The following is a 16,366-nucleotide window of genomic DNA, read 5'->3' as shown; positions in this document are numbered from 1 at the left end:
GTTAGTCCACAAACCTTTTGCTTTGGGATTTCGTCCAAGATTTGAGAGTTTAAGATGTTTTAGGTCCTAACATTCAACTATGATGCTCTAGGGAAGGATTCTTGCAAGTTTCATGTTGAAACTTGACAAAGAATCGCATCGGAAATTGAATTCGAGAGACTTATAATTTTGGTAAGAAACTATATTTTTTTTTTAAATTCGAACTCAATGAATAACGTATATGAGTGTTAAAAAAAAACTTCAAGAAAATAATATCGTGATAGGTGGATTAGAGATCTTGGTTTTCCATGAATATACTAAGTTTGTTTCGAGTTGCGAGTTGAAAGTTAGAAAAATCCCAAGTAAATACATTGAAAATGCAACACGGATAGGAATCCACAAAAAAAATAAATAAATAAATAAATAAGAAGAATTAAAACCCAAGACAATTGGTGACAGACACGCGGCGATCAGGGAAAGGGAGACGTGTTTGGCTTGGTAGTACACATGTTGGGAGCGTTGTGGAGAGACGTGTCCGATGATGAGCATAGACATGCGGACTCGAACTCGACCAACTCGACCCGCCTGCACCAACCAGAACAACCCAAACTGAAACCACAACCCGAAAGCTCAACCTGCGCTTGCAACCCACGTGCTCGTGAACCAAACTGACTCATTCATCTACCCACAAATGCAGCTCCACCTAGCGTGAAAGTGAGTGAATACTAAACTCGACCAACTCGACTCGTTGGTTTCCTTTTGCCGTTTTGACCTCCATTTACTTGTTTTTTTGTCCCAATTGTAATACTAAACCTATTTTTACCTAAATTAGGTTCCTCTAAGATTTTTCCTTAATTTTTAGTGAATTTTCGAGTCAGTAACTGCACTCGGGAAGACACGCATCAAACCAGTTATTAACCACACGAAAAAAGGAATTAATACTCGTAGGATTTGCTTGGTGATACATGCATACTAGTAAAAATTGTTCTTTGAAGGATAGATTTAGAATACCTTTGCATAGGTATGCTAACTAAATATGTCAGTGACTTGTTAGTTGATGGAATTTTCTAGCTTTGTATGTCATCCTCATATACTTTACTACTATTTGTACGTAATCATTCTATGATTGTGGATGTGAAATTTGTGTATCTGTGCTCCGAGTGCTTGATGTATGTTATCACTCCGTTGAGCACGTATGACTATGTGTATAGTTCGTTGTATATTATCTCTAGTGAGCTGATGAGATAGCCTTTTGGCGACTGAACCGACTTGCCTCGCAAGAAGTTTTTTTTATTTGGAATATTTTGAACCCCTCCACGAATGGATGGAACCTCAGGGGATGGGGATTTAGACAAGAATAATTCGATTTGGGACCTTATTCATCTCTTAGAAGCAAGCCCGCCGGCCAATCCAGCAATTCGATTCAATACATCTAGCCTATTTTTCGTTGATAAAGGGGTATTTCCATGGGTTTGCCTTAGTATCGTGTTCATACAGTTGTATTGAATGATTCCAGTCGTTTGCTTTACTATTTAAAAAAAATGGTAAAACTAGAATTCTGATGGGTCCCAGTGGAGATGGATTGGATGGATGCTCATCATTAAAGATAGTCAATCAAGGGTGTATGACAGTCCAAAAAAAAAAAAAAAAACTTTAAAATAGTTTAAAGATAATTACATTTTATTGATTCTAATTAGCTAAATCATAAACGGGCTTTAGACAAGAATAACGTAAATTGGTTAAATTTAGAAATTAAAGCAAACCTTGTGTGACAACGTAATAAAAGAAGGGTATATGGATGAACCAAGTCCACATCTAAATACGAGCAATCATAAGAATATGATGACAAAAAATATGCATCTTCCTTTTCAGTGGTTCAATCATATGAACTCTATAGTTAAGCGTATTGTGATCATATCGCAGAAAATACTGGAGAATGTTTCGATCTTTCGATTTATACCGTGTAACCAAACGATTTTTGTTCAGAAAGTAACCATTTTTTCCTCGAACTTTCCTCACTTTTCTATCAAGATCCAAGCTCCAAGTTGTCCATTATTATGGTGGCTGGTGGCTGTACTGTTTGGAAAAAAAACAAAAAGTTTGCAAACATAGCCTTAATAATTAGTCAATTGCAAAAATGACCCAACGTTTTGGTATAAATGGGCACCAATGGTTTGAGCTCTCAAAAACCAACTGAACCCAAAGCAAAAGTTCCTCAAAAATGTCTCCAAAATATTTCCTTATTCTTCTTCTTGGCCTCCTCCTTCTTTCCTCTCAATCTCTTGCTCGATCTTACTATCCTCCCGAGACCCATATGAAAGTGACTTCTTCTGTCACTCACTTATCGAGCGGATGGAAAAAGTTGATCGGAAAAGTCTTCAAAAAGAAACCCAAACTAGATTTACCACCATTTCCACCGCCACCGCCGCGTCGACACAACAAACGAAGGCCACCCGCCGCCAACTAAATGCCACTAGATCCAACTTTGTTGAATAAATATGCATTACCTTTATGCAAAGTTTACATTTATGTAATATGTTGTTTTTATTGCAATTTAAGTACAATTAAAATAATAAATGGTACTTTGATCGTACCATTCTAATACAATGGATTAATATCTGATCAATCCAATTAAACACGTTTCACGTCAATTATTTGATACTAATTAAGAAAAATTTAATGAAGGAACCAAGAACTAGAAGATGGAGTCGAGAAGGTTGTTATTGTAGACGACACTAAAAACAATCACAATCGTTGAATATGACAAGATGATTAAGGCAACAATTGCTCTTACTAGAATTTTGAATCCTTAGTTTGTCAATAAATCATATCATATTAGGAAGTGTCTTGCTCGTATACCATATGTAATACCCCATTCTTAGGATCCAGTTCAAGACCCATAATCCAAATTTGACATCTAATAACTTCGACATTCAACTACGTCCTTTACGACATGGCCAAGTTATTTACATGTTTTGAACTACTTCTAAGAGAGAGTTCTATCAATACAAACAAAGGCATGTTATTTTAGTATGTGTTTGTCCTTACCCACATGTTTTGTATGAAATTTTTAAGAGGTCACCCAACACAGAACTGTTCAACCATTTCATCTCCATTAAACAAAATTATCGTTACTATTACACGGAAGAATCTTTAAGAAGAATATTAGTAACGAACTAGGCCACACCCAATTAACCTAATAAAAAAATTATTATTATTATTCTCTTAAAAACGTGATAAAGTAATTTCCTTATTCTTCTTTTTGGCCTCCTCCTTCTTTCCTCTCGATGTCTTGCTCGATCATACTACCCGCCCGAGAGCCACATGAAAGTGACTTCCTCCACCACTCACAGATTGGGAGGAGTCATAAACCGAGGGAAAAATTGGATTGGAAAACACTTAAAAAAAGTACCCAAACCAGATTTTCCACCAATTCCACCGCCTCCGCCGAGTAGGCACCACAAACGGAGACCACCCGCCTCCAATTAAATGTTAGTAGATTCAAATTTTTTGAATAAATATGCATCACTGTATTTTCTTATATGCAATTGTTATTGTCTGGTCTAGCTTGTAAGCACTTCGACTCACATGAGACAACCGTCTATCTCTACTTCATTTAATTGTTTAAGAAGTTCATAAGATTTATATTCCATAGTTATTATTGCAATTTAAATATAATTATGTTTCATTTGATGCATTATCATTTTTCTATACTAAAATAAATATTTTAATTTCTCTCTAAATTAATACTTTGAAAGTAAAAGTGATGGATTCAAGGATAATTTAGGGTGTTTTAGTATGAATTTACCCGTAATTGTTAGCTTAAGGAGTCTTTGGGATAATAATAATAAATTAAATATCGAAACGGACAACTGGATTTGACTACTAACACGTTTATGATTGAAGACGAAAGACGAAAGACGAAAGTCCATTTCTTAGTGACAAAATTTTCTTCCAACTCCAAGTAGTCCACTCTCATAATAACATAATTGTTCAAGCGTTTTGCAATTTCTAATAACAAAAGGGTGCGAAAATCTCTCCTGAATAGTACGTTTTAAAATTGTGAGGTTGATGGCGATATGCAACAGGTCAAAATAGACAATAAATATTTAGCGGTGAGCTTGACATGTTACAAATAGTATCAGAGCTAGATATCGGGTGGTGCCAGCAAGGATTCTAGGACCCCAAGAGGGTGGGTATTGAGATCCCACATTGGTTGGAGAGAGGAATGAAGCATTTGTTATAAGAGTGTGGAAGTCTCTCCCTAGTAGACACGTTTTAAAATGGTAAGGCTGATGGCAATATGTAACGACATATGAAGACAAATGGATAGTATTTGCTAGCAATGAGTTTGAGCTGTTACAAATGGTATCAAAGTCAGACACCATGCAGTGTGCCAACATGGTTTTAGACTCCCAATTTTAAAATCTTAAAGCTGACCGCAATACATAACCTGTCAAATCATACCAATCTACTAGTAATGAATTTAAACTCTTACGGTAAAATGTTAAATTAATAAATTAAAAAAAAAAAATCGGTGGCGGCTGTGACCCAAACATGAATATAAGAATTCATTTCTTAATTCAAGAAATTAGATATTATTATTTATTATAGAATACAAACAATTATTTAATTTTAGAATATGATTCAATATAGATTTATTAATTATGATTTATATATATATTTAAGTTATTTTAAAATAAAAGATTTATAGTATTCGCATATTCTAGATTCTAATGTATTTATTATCTATTTGTTGCAACATTATTATATCACAATTTTTATATATTTTTATTTTTTTAATAGTTTAAGATTGTCGAAGTTTACGTATAAGCATATTTCAATTAAAATATTTTTATATATTTTTTATTTTTATTATTTAAACTGGTTATTTTTATTATTTATTTAATTTTATGATTTTTTGTATGTGAATAATTATAAATTGATTTATGTTTGTTTGGAAACATTTAATTTATTTTATTATCCTAATAATTATAAATGGTAGATAAATAAAACTTTAAAAAAAAAAATTTGACAACCCAACCCGAAAATAGAGGGTTGGGTTGGGTTGTGAAAAGTTTTGGGTTATGGTTGGGTTGGGTTACCAATCCAACCAACCCGAACTTTTGGGTTGGGTCAAAAAAAAATCTCTCAACCCAACCCGGACCATGTACACCCATAATCTTTATTTATGCTTCTCTTCTTTATCGGATTTCAGTAACCTTCTTCGCCGTAAATCATGATTACCCATTAGAACCACGGTCTAGTCGGAGAACCGATAGATCTTTGTCGACCAGTTCTGACCGTCGCGACTTCAACTTCGGTGGGGAAGAAGACAAGCTAGTATTTCCCTTCTTTCGTTGTGATTTGATAATTGGACAATGAGTTTTTTTATATGTTATGTTGTTAGGATGGTATGTTCTGAAAATTTCCTTGATTAATAGCTTGTAAATAGAGAATAAGAGTTCAAAATGTTGAATCAGGGCTAAATAGGTTAGGGATCACAGAAGCCCGAGCATATGAACTACAACGCCATTCTTCGCCTTTGCTCGCGATTCCAGCCATCGTGCCGAGAATCGCGAGGAACGCAAATGCTCTTCATTGGTTAGGTTTTGGCTGCAATTTCTTAGATCTTAATATATTTTGATGAAGGAATTGTTACACATTTCTTTTCTATGGAACAGGTTTTGTGGACATTTTGTTTGTACTTGGGAGTTGTTGCTATCAGCTTGTACTTCTATGACGAACCAAGAATGTTGACAATTTGATCCGACCATACGTATTTCTTCTTGGGTATGATATCACTACTTACCATTGATGTGATAGCTCTTGATTGAGGATGATTAATTATCCCTTACTCGTTTTCCATGCTTGGAATCAAAAGTGGTCCTATTATCATCCACAGGTAAATATATAATGATTTATTTTTCATTTTTGTACTCAATGAACCCGACACGAGAAATCTTTGGTGACGTCGGATCTAACATTGAGTCAGTCGTCCTTCATAACAGAGGATATGAGGCAAAGTTGAGTCAGCTAAAGTGACAATAATTGATATTGAGAACTTAAGTCGACCTAAAGTTATGTTCACTAATCTTCAACTATTAAGTTATTAGATAAACTAAAATTATGCCGAATCAAACTAGAGTGAAATTGTGTTTCTCCTACCTAGCCCCTTCTCTGATATATCGACCAAAAAAGAATAACATGTTCAAGCACAGAGATATGCCCACAAAAAAGAACGATGTGGGTGACAGACATGACTCAAGTACACCTAATTCAATTGTTCGAGTTGTAAACGTTCATCTGAATGTCGTTCTTAGACCCGATTCAATTCAATTCAATATAAGGGTATTCGTGAATTGGGTTGAGACATTTCTTAGACCGGATCCAATTATTCGAGTTCTAATTTTTTTATTTTTAATAAAATTAAAATTTTAGTTCATAAAATATCTATTTATTTATTTTTAAACATTTAATTAAGATTTATAATTCGAGTGTTCGTGGGTCGGGTTGAATAGACCCAATTCAATGATTCGAGTTATAAATTTATCTTAAAATAAATGTTAATTCGTAATTTATTTATTTATTTATTTTGAGAGATTTAATTAAAATTTACAAATCAATTTCAATATATAAATTAGATTTTTATTCAAAAATATATAGTAAATAAATAATTATGATTTAAATAAAATAAAATAAATATATAGATATTTGTCCCATTAAAATTAAAAGATCGGGCATTTAGTGGGTCAATTTTAATCCAATGGGCCCAAGTAGATTTGAGATTATCCCAATTGGATCCACGTGTCCTCTAGGTCTCCTTGGACAAAAATGTAATTTTTGTTTGTTTGCCTTTCAAACCATGTGTTTGGAATTTCCATGAAAAAGCACCCCATTGAGTTGACCTTTTGTGGCTAATTTAGAGGAGGGTTGGAATTTTCAATGCAAAATCTCTGTAATGTCGGGGTGAATGAGAGGTACATGAATGAATTGATACTAGATCCGAATGAAAGAAATCGTTACCATCTATATCAACAAGGTGCACTTTCCTTATCTATTGCTTATTCATAGGAGCTTCATGTTTAAACGTGCATTACTTTAAGCAATTTTATGTTAGGTGACCTTATGAGATATTTCCTATGATGCACGTAATTGAAGACAAAATATGTTGAAAGAACTCGTGTTGATTTGTAGGTTTAGTTTTCACTCTTAAAAGCGAGAAGTGGGTTGAAAGGACTCATGTGACCTGGAAATTTTCCTATGAGGCATGTGATTGAGGACAATGCATGTCGAGAGGACTCGCGTTGGCTTGTAGGGACAGTTTTCAAAAAGCGAGAAGTAAGTTAAAAGGACTCGTGTGACCTGAAAATTTTCTTATGAGACATGTGAGTAAGGACAATGCATGTTGAGAGTACAAATAGTTTTCACTCTTACAAAGTATAGGAAAATGTCGGAGCCATCAAAATTTGATTTGAAATAAAAATTATAAATTTATTTAAATATAATTTAATTTTATACTTAATAAATTAATTATTTTTAAAATTTTCAAATTAATAAACAAATTTATTACCCACCACTAAAATTATGACAACATAGACACAAATTTTATAATGGTAATTTAATGATATTTTAAATTTGAGTGGTTCAAATCTAATAATAGCAAAAAGTATATATATATTAAAACTATAATTTAATAAAAGGAAAAAAAATAATTAAACGAGATTTCGGTGGATTTTTAGTTAAAATCCAACGAACTTCGTTGAAAATAATTAAAAAAAAAATATATATATATATATATAATAACCTTTTTTTTTATAATTAAAAATAAATAATAACTATTAATTTAATTTTAAAAAATGATCAAACCGACTTGTTATTTAGAGCTGTCTAACGAATTACAATTTATGACCCACTTTAATTTTAAATAGAAAATCAATTAATTAATTTATAAAAAAAAAAAAAGCGATCAAGTTTGTTCAGCGGTCAAAACGCTGCGTCTTACGACGACTCGCTACCGTTGAAAATTACATTTGTTGCGTTTTGCGTGTAGAGACTAACTTTCCACGTCATCACGCTATTTGAACTGTTTTAGGATCAAAAATTTCAAAAAAAAATATTAAATTACCATTTTATCCTCGTCTATCACATTTTAATTTTGTATTTAATAGATTATAAATTTGAATTTCTAATATATTCTCGAGTTTTTAACACATTTAATATTTTTTAATTATCAATAATTACACATAATAGATTATGAAATTTAATAAAATTTTAAAATTGTCATTAACTTTTTGACATGAAATTTAAAACTAAATTATGTATTAGAAACTATTTTAAAATTTACTTATATTGTAATTTTTTTTTAAATATTAAATATGTTGAGGACTAAAATGGTAATTTATTTGATAATTAAGTATTTAATTACGGAGAAAATAGTAGCGTGGGATTTCCACTAATTTAGATTTAATTGTTTGTAAACTTTAAAAAGTATTAAATATGTTAATAAGGGCTAAAGTTGTAATTTCAACGACAATTAAGTAATTAATTTTGAGAGAAAAAAAGAAAAAAAAGAAATGGCGTGGCATTTCCGTTATTTTCGAGGAGATCAAAGGGTAGCTACAACTAACTCGGAGAACACAGACATGCCAACTTTTTGAGCTTCCCCTTGAAGCGAAGCCTTCGTTTTCTCTCTATTTTCCCCTTTCTCTCTGTATCCTCTGGTTCGATTTGGACAAGATTCATCGTCTTCCATGGGGCAACAATCCTTGATCTACAGTTTCGTTGCGCGCGGGACTGTGATTCTTGCAGAGTATACGGAATTCACCGGAAATTTCACCAGTATAGCCACACAGTGCCTCCAGAAGCTTCCCGCCACCAATAACAAGTTCACTTACAATTGCGATGGCCACACCTTCAACTATCTCGTCGATAATGGATTCAGTAATTTCTCTGCCTCCTCCTATTTTCTTTTATCGATTTCATCTTTTTTCCTGCGGTTTTCATGGCTTTCGTCTTTTGATTGTTTGTTTTGTATCTGTGCAACTGTTATGCTTGTATTTTAGCGATTCGTCTGATTCTCCTATTTAGTTGTAACGCGTTTCAATGGTGATATTTGCGTTAGATGTGCTTCTTTTCTGTTAAACGCTTTGCCGTTGTTAATCTCGGAGTGGAAATAATAGGAAACTAGTGTCATAAGCATCGGTTTGCGATACGCTGATCAGATCATTAATGGAGGACTCGGTTCTATAATTGTCATTTCATTTTGAAAGAAATTGTGTTTTGAAAAGAACGATCGTGAAAATTCCTTGGTCGATTCTTGACATTTATTCCACATAGCTGTCGTTTTAGAATCCGTTTTTTTTTTTTTTTTGGTAGATTTCTTTCGCTTTTGTTTTTTTGAAGTTGATTCTTGAGCTAGTCGATTCGAAAGAATGCTGCAGTTGCGGTATTCGAAAACTGTCAGTCTTGGTATCAATATTGCTGGAGCCTTGAAACTGTGACCTCTGTTATGGTGACAACAAGTTCTTTTATGCTAAATTGAGTTTCGATGTTCTTTTCTCTAATCACGGTTTTGTGAAATTAGCGTTCTTCTGTTTTGTTAATAACTTCCTCTCCTCGTTCTGCAAGTTACTATTTGAGTTCTTTGATTGACACTGTGTTGTCCTGAGGATGTTTCTCATCTCAGCTCATGTACATAGTTTCTGACTGCATTCACCATTGCCATTAATTACTACTTCAGTTTGGGGTCCAATCAAGAAAACATACAAGAGAACCAAGATTATCTAGTCACTAAAAAACATACAATGCGATGAATTTGTACCATCTAATCCATAAAGCATATGTGTGCTTCCATGAGAAAGATCTGCTTAAAAATCTTGAGAGACTGGACGTGGATCCTACAGATTCTGTGTTTGCTCGTGCTCCATTCTGGCTCTATGCTACATAGGTGAATCTAATTGATTCCATCTCTTCTGTGTTGCAGCTTACTGTGTGGTTGCAGTTGAGGCTGCTGGTCGACAGATCCCTATTGCATTTCTCGAACGAGTTAATGAGGACTTTATGAAGAGATATGGAGCCGGAAAGGCCATGACTGCGACTGCCAACAGCCTGAACAAAGAATTTGGGTACATTGTTTCGTGGGAATTATCAAATGAATTTCCCTTTATCTCTTATCTAACATTATACATATTGATATGAATGTGCCATTACCTGGATTTTGATTCCAATCGCATTATATTTTTGTATGTAGGTCTAAACTGAAGGAGCATATGAAGTATTGTGTGGACCACCCCGAGGAGATCAGTAAGATTGCTAAAGTGAAAGCACAGGTTTCTGAAGTCAAAGGAGTAATGATGGAAAACATTGAGAAGGTAAAATAAAGTAATTACAACCATTACATTCCTCCATTCCTTTCAATCATCAAATTTAGGAAAATGCCTTATTCTGCACATTATAACATTTGATCTGATTTAATCTTTTATAACATTTTACTGGATATGCAAATGGTGGGTTTATTCACTGATTGCTCTGTCAACAGGTTCTTGATCGTGGAGAGAAGATTGAGCTTCTAGTCGATAAGACAGAAAACCTTCGATCTCAGGTCATTGTCCATTCCTTTTGCGACTTACCTAAATAATGATTGGCAATCTGTGAAATGATACATTCTTTTAGGTGATGCATGAGTATAAATGGTATATAAATTAAAGGAAATTTAGTTCACAAATGAACGGCATGCCGATATCATATTTTGTTTGCAGTACTCTTTAACTTTTGGAAAAATCGAATTCGTCAGTAAGCTATATACCTAAAGAAACAGGACATCCCATTCAAAACTTGAGAGCCGGCAGCAACATCATAGAGGGTTTTATTACTTTTTTACAACTGTATTATATGCTATATTCGTTTAATTTTGTAGCTTATTCGGGTCATAGTTCTATGTTAGACTGAGCATAGCGTATTATATGCTATATTCGTTTAATTTTGTAGCTTATTCAGGTCATAGTTCTATGTTAGACGTAACGCTATGCTCAGTTCTGTGGTTCGAATGGATAATGAACCTTGTGTGGTCTACATTAGTCCCAATTAACTTGAATTAGGAGGAAAATTGTCATAAAAACAGGAGATTATGTTTACAAAAGAGGAAATACACAATCTTAACATGAACATGAAATTCAATTAATAATGGTATCTGCAGGCACAAGATTTTAGGCAGCAAGGAACCAAAATGAAGAGAAAGATGTGGTATCAGAACATGAAGATAAAGCTGATAGTTCTTGCGATCGTACTTGCGTTGATTCTGATTATCATATTGTCTATTTGCGGCGGCTTTAACTGTTGATGGATCCTCGCAGCATTAGGATTTTGGTGATGGGATCAGGCTTGGACAGTTTTATACATGCTTTTGTATAGCTTGCGTGGTTATATTCTTTTGACATTTTGAATGAAAATATATCATTTGTTTGCTAAATAATACACACATGGTTACCAATAACGCATCGTTTATACACATTTTGAGGGTTTGATAGAATCATTTATGCATTTTGATGTTGTGAAATATGGTTCAGTTGTTCACTTGTCCTATATGAAGTTTCGAACTTGCAGGTACTCGGCCTTTTCAACCACTTATGAGTTGAGTTATCACTACGTTCTTACCTACTTGTGTTGGAGCCTCCCCAAGCCTCCCCAAGACGTGCCACTAATGATCCAGGTACTTTTAGTACTTTTAGGATTTGTTTGGAAGTGATTTTAGATTTTACTCCAAATCTATGATAAAAAGATTCATAAAGTCCAACTAAAGGCTTAGTTCTTCAATTTTATTTTATCAATTTCTATATAATTAATTGAACACATGAGAAAAACATTTTTAATATACTTGGAGCAAGAATGTATTATAGGTTTAAATTTGCAACATTTGAAAATTTTTATATGTATGTGTGGACATGCTAAAAAATCAATTAACTCTTTGAAGATTTAATATTTAAAAATAGAAATAAAATAAAATAAAAATAAAAAAAGATGAAGATAAATGAAGGAAGTTTTAGTTTAAAGTATTAATGAAATGGGTAAATGTTTGAGTATTTTTTTAACAAAGTATTCATGTGTATTTTCTATAATATAGTAAAAAAAAATTAAAATTACAACATTTTCCAAATTTATCCTATTTTAATAACAAAAATGTAATGTAATGTTTTTTTTTTAAAAAAAAAAACTCACTAATTTCTTCTAAATATGTACACTATATTCCAGATTTATTAATTATTTAATTTTTAAAATTATTTTATTTACCATTTAATATTTTTCATTGTAGTATTATTTTAAACATTATTGATACAACTTTTCTTATAGATGATTGACTTAAATTGTTCAGAGTAAAAATGTAAGTGGAAGCATGTTAATAAATTTGTATAAAACTGAACTACGAAATATTTAATCACTTTCTAAATATGTGACTGAAAAAGACTAATATTTCACAGGATGATTATATACAAGGAGAAAGATAACGAGAACGTAAAAAAGAAGTTGCATGACCAATATAGAGAAGTGTGAATCAACTTACTAAAGAAATACAAAGGTAGTGTGTAGTTTCTCCGTGACCTCAATGTCATAGGATGAACTTAGTCTATCCATTTATATGCATGAGCTTAACTCGTTTTCATAATCAGACAATGGAAAATATAATCGAATAATAGGCAATAACGTACCAAAAGAACTACTAGTTTCAAATGACAATGAGACTTTTCTTTATTCTTTTGCTCTCCATTGGGGAGCTTTGGACTATTTAAGTGGTTTAAAGTTCTTATGCTATCAGTCTTTACATGAACAAACATGAAATATGGGCCGCTTTATCTAAACCTCGACCTATTTATTCAAACACACTAATCGAATACGTGTAAGCCTCATAGCTCCGAAACACTAAAATAAGTACAAAAAAGTACAAGAAGATGATCAGAAGGTAGGAAGGAGAAGTAACTAAATATTCAAATGCTTATTTCAATGTTGTCTATGAGCCTTACTTTGCCAAACCAGGCAGCTATCAAGATCACAACTGGACTCTTGATCTCCTCCACCACCTCCAAACTCTCTTGTTCCACAATCTGTCGCCAACAAAAACCAAATGAAACTTACTGTTAAATTCAGCAGATACGTGTTTGGATAACGAATAACATTACGTTCAACGATGTTTCCAATTCTCGTTTTGAGAAAAATTGAAGTTTTTTATTTTAATGAATTGTTGAACTTTCATTGAGAAAAAGACTAAAGAAGGCCGACAAAAGAGAAAGCTCATAAAAAAAGGGAGGCAATCTATAACATTCCAAGCCCACCATTAGCATATATTGTCCTCTTTGGTTTTCCCTTTCGAGCTTCCCCTCAAGATTTTTAAAATTCATGTTAGGGAAAGGTTTCCACACTCTAATAATAAATGCTTCGTTTTCCTCTCCATCCAATGTGGGATCTCATAATCCACACCCCTTTTCGGAGCCCAGCGTCCTCGCTGGTACTCGTTCCCCTCTCTTATCAATGTGGGATCTCACACAATCCAGAGAGAAAAAAGTCTTCAGTCGAGCAAAATAAGACCAGATGAATAATGACTAAGTTTCGCCTATCGAGATTTTCAGTCGAGCAAAATAAGACCAGATGAATAATGACTAAGTTTCGCCTATCGAGATAATTTGAATGCGTCACTCGGAGGAGAATTGAAGTTGTTTTTCCTTCCAAAACATGGACAAGTAGCAAACCATGATTTCATTCATACGCATATTTACTTTTCAGCAGCCCCATTATCAGTCTTCAAAAATAGTTTTGGAAAACGAAAGCAAGAAACAGCCCTTTCATGAAAAAGACAATAAAAGCATGAAAAAGACAGGCTACAACTCCACACTCTCTCTTAACTGAGTTGAAAGGCTGCAAAATGTTACAAACAGAACATCAAACGCTTATTATAGGCTTAAGTCAGAAAGACTTCGTGAGATCCCACATCGGTCGGGGAGGAGAACGAAACATTAAAGGGGTGGAAAACTTACCCTAGTAGACGCATTTTAAAAATCTTGAAGAAAAGCCCGAAAAGGAAAGCTCAAAGAGGACAATGTTTGCTAGCAGTGGCTTAAGCTAAAAATGGTATTAGAACTAAGAACGAGTGCCAGCATGGACGTTGGGCCTTGAAAGGGGGTGGATTGTGAGATCCCACATCAGTTGGAGAGGAGAACAAAACATTCTTTATAAGGGTGTGAAAACCTCTCACTAGCATACGTGTTTTAAAAACTTTGAGGGAAAATCCAAAGAGGACAATATCTGCTAGTGGTAGTGGTGGGTTTGGGCTGTTACAAATTTCATATTTAAATCATCTAAGGTTCACCTCAACGTAATCAAGTTCTCCACCGGCTTCCCGTATTTCATCGACAACCAAGCTCTTTAAGCTTTTGCAATTAAGTTCACCTCTTTCTGCTGCTGATTTTGCTTTTGACAACGACCTGTTTATAGACAATGCCTATAAACGAAAGACGTAGACGTAAATCAGTTTCTGAATCTAAGTAATCATTCTATCATGAACAACAAAACCAATATGCTTGCACATTGAAGACACTACTACACCATAATTTGAACAAAAGTAGATAGAACAGTGAAGGAGAGAACCTTTTGTCTTTCTTCAAGTGAGAGCCCCACATTGCGCGAACTCATTGCAAGACCATCGGCATCGCGCATGATTTCAGACCCCACAATGTTTATAGAAAAATCAAGATCTCGAACCTGGAAAAGAGTTGATGTGAGAATTATTACCACCAGAGGTAATAAACATATGCCTATCTCAATCAAATGATGATAAATGTGGGTAAACACCCAATAACTTGTGGAAATCTAGAACAAAAGATGATAAGGCAAGAAGTTAGACCAACATATATCATCCAAGAGGCTTGTTGCCCAACCCAAATTTTAACTATCAAGACCGGAACTAAATGAACTTCGAAGGACAGAAATTTAAGTCATACCCTATTGGGAGGGAATCCACGTTAGCTAATTAAGGGAATGATCATGGGTTTATAAGTAAGGAATACAATCTCCACGGGTGTGAGGTCCTCAAAATGGACAATATCATACCATTGTAGAGGTTCGTGGTTCCTAACGTACCCTACTGGCAATATTACAAACATGCAAGATTTAGCATTCTTGAGAACTTAACTACCAGTTCATCTAATGGTATTGATCGAAGAAGCTTTTCAAATTCAGAATATAGTTTAGCAAACATGCAAGATTTAGTACCCTAAGACGAGTAATGCAAATTAAGTTTATAAATCTTAGAATTAAGCAATCAAATTCAGATGACAAACAATTAGTTTTGAGCTCTAAACAGATATCAAAATCAAAACCATTCACCCTCTTGCAGAGACTCACCATCCGCCTGATAATCCGCCATTGCTGATAATCCTTCTTCCCAAACACAGCAACATCAGGCTCCACAATATTGAACAACTTGGCAACAATGGTAGCAACTCCTCTGAAGAAAACAGGCCTTCTTATCCCACACATTCCCTTCTGCAAACGCTCGACCCTCACCCATGTCTCATGCCCTGATCCAGACTCCTCCAGGTAAGAAACCACCGCCGTTCCATTAGATACGCCGCCATTTCCGCAACGAGCTGATTCTACTCCATAATCGTAGAGATTGTAAGGATGAAAAACCGCATCAACTCCTCCAGGAACAACCATGAGCTTCCGAATGTCGCCGTCGAAATCAGAAGGATAGGTCGAGAGATCCTCGGAAGGAGCGAATTGGCTAGGGTTTACGTAGATTGAGACCACGACGAGGTGTGTGTGCTTGTGAGCTTCTTCGATTAGGGAGAGATGGCCGTCGTGGAGGAATCCCATGGTAGGAACGAGGGCGATGGTTTTACCTTGCGATCTCATGGCCCTCGTCCATGTCCGCATCTGGTTCTTGTCTGTAATAATCTTCAGATTCTCCTTCCCCGCCATTAGAGAATCGAACAGCAACTTCGCACCGAGTCCAGAAATCTTGAAAAAATTGTATTTGTACGATAATATAAATTTTATTTTATAAAATTCATAAATTAATAATAATGTCCTTGAATATTTTGGGTAAAAAAAATTACTTTTTACGATTAAAAAAAATTTAGATAATAGATTTTCTATTATTTTGGACGGTTTAAAAATATATTTTTGGAGCTGCATATTTAAGTCGTTTGCAAAAGATTATACCCATCACTTAGTGGGAATTACGTTACAAAGCTGCTCAGAGCGCCCAATTCTCTAACTGTGAGCCTTGAACGTGGGGGTGGGGGGGGGCTGTTCGAGGGCTCCATAGACCTCAATAGAGGCTCTATGGTATACTTTGTTCGAGGGTTTAGAGTTTGCCAAAAGGCACGTGCTATTC

The 16,366-nt window shown here is 34.3% G+C and overlaps 2 protein-coding genes across 2 annotated transcripts; one reads left to right on the top strand and one right to left on the bottom strand.

Annotated features, from left to right (window-relative positions):
- The first annotated feature begins 8,600 nt into the window (after positions 1–8,600).
- LOC111466884 (vesicle-associated membrane protein 722-like) lies at positions 8,601–11,536 on the top strand. Its single transcript, XM_023111561.1, has 5 exons — positions 8,601–8,922; positions 9,965–10,106; positions 10,232–10,352; positions 10,520–10,582; positions 11,177–11,536. The coding sequence occupies exons 1-5, from the start codon at positions 8,733–8,735 to the stop codon at positions 11,318–11,320; spliced, it is 660 nt and encodes a 219-aa protein (XP_022967329.1). The 5' UTR covers positions 8,601–8,732; the 3' UTR covers positions 11,321–11,536.
- Positions 11,537–12,701: 1,165 nt separating this feature from the next.
- Positions 12,702–15,991, bottom strand: LOC111466858 (pantoate--beta-alanine ligase-like). The gene is made up of 4 exons (XM_023111527.1): positions 15,370–15,991; positions 14,614–14,727; positions 14,336–14,467; positions 12,702–13,076 (listed from the first exon to the last, which is right to left on the bottom strand). The coding sequence occupies exons 1-4, from the start codon at positions 15,946–15,948 to the stop codon at positions 12,960–12,962; spliced, it is 942 nt and encodes a 313-aa protein (XP_022967295.1). The 5' UTR covers positions 15,949–15,991; the 3' UTR covers positions 12,702–12,959.
- Between the last annotated feature and the right edge of the window lie 375 nt (positions 15,992–16,366).

Source organism: Cucurbita maxima, unplaced genomic scaffold (assembly GCF_002738345.1).
Source record: "Cucurbita maxima cultivar Rimu unplaced genomic scaffold, Cmax_1.0 Cma_Scf00032, whole genome shotgun sequence".
Taxonomy (NCBI): domain Eukaryota; kingdom Viridiplantae; phylum Streptophyta; class Magnoliopsida; order Cucurbitales; family Cucurbitaceae; genus Cucurbita; species Cucurbita maxima.
The sequence above is the reverse complement of the archived record's forward strand: the minus strand, read 5'-3'. Positions and strand labels throughout refer to the sequence as shown.

Coding starts and splice junctions, on each gene's coding strand:
- LOC111466884 (XM_023111561.1), top strand. CDS start 8,733: ATGGGGCAACAATCCTTGATCTACAGTTTCGTTGCGCGCGGGACTGTG. Junction 10,107..10,231: donor AGCCTGAACAAAGAATTTGG/GTACATTGTTTC, acceptor TTTTGTATGTAG/GTCTAAACTGAAGGAGCATA. Junction 10,583..11,176: donor CAGAAAACCTTCGATCTCAG/GTCATTGTCCAT, acceptor TGGTATCTGCAG/GCACAAGATTTTAGGCAGCA.
- LOC111466858 (XM_023111527.1), bottom strand. CDS start 15,948: ATGGCGGGGAAGGAGAATCTGAAGATTATTACAGACAAGAACCAGATG. Junction 14,468..14,613: donor CACTTGAAGAAAGACAAAAG/GTTCTCTCCTTC, acceptor TTTCGTTTATAG/GCATTGTCTATAAACAGGTC. Junction 13,077..14,335: donor GAGAACTTGATTACGTTGAG/GTGAACCTTAGA, acceptor TGTTGGCGACAG/ATTGTGGAACAAGAGAGTTT.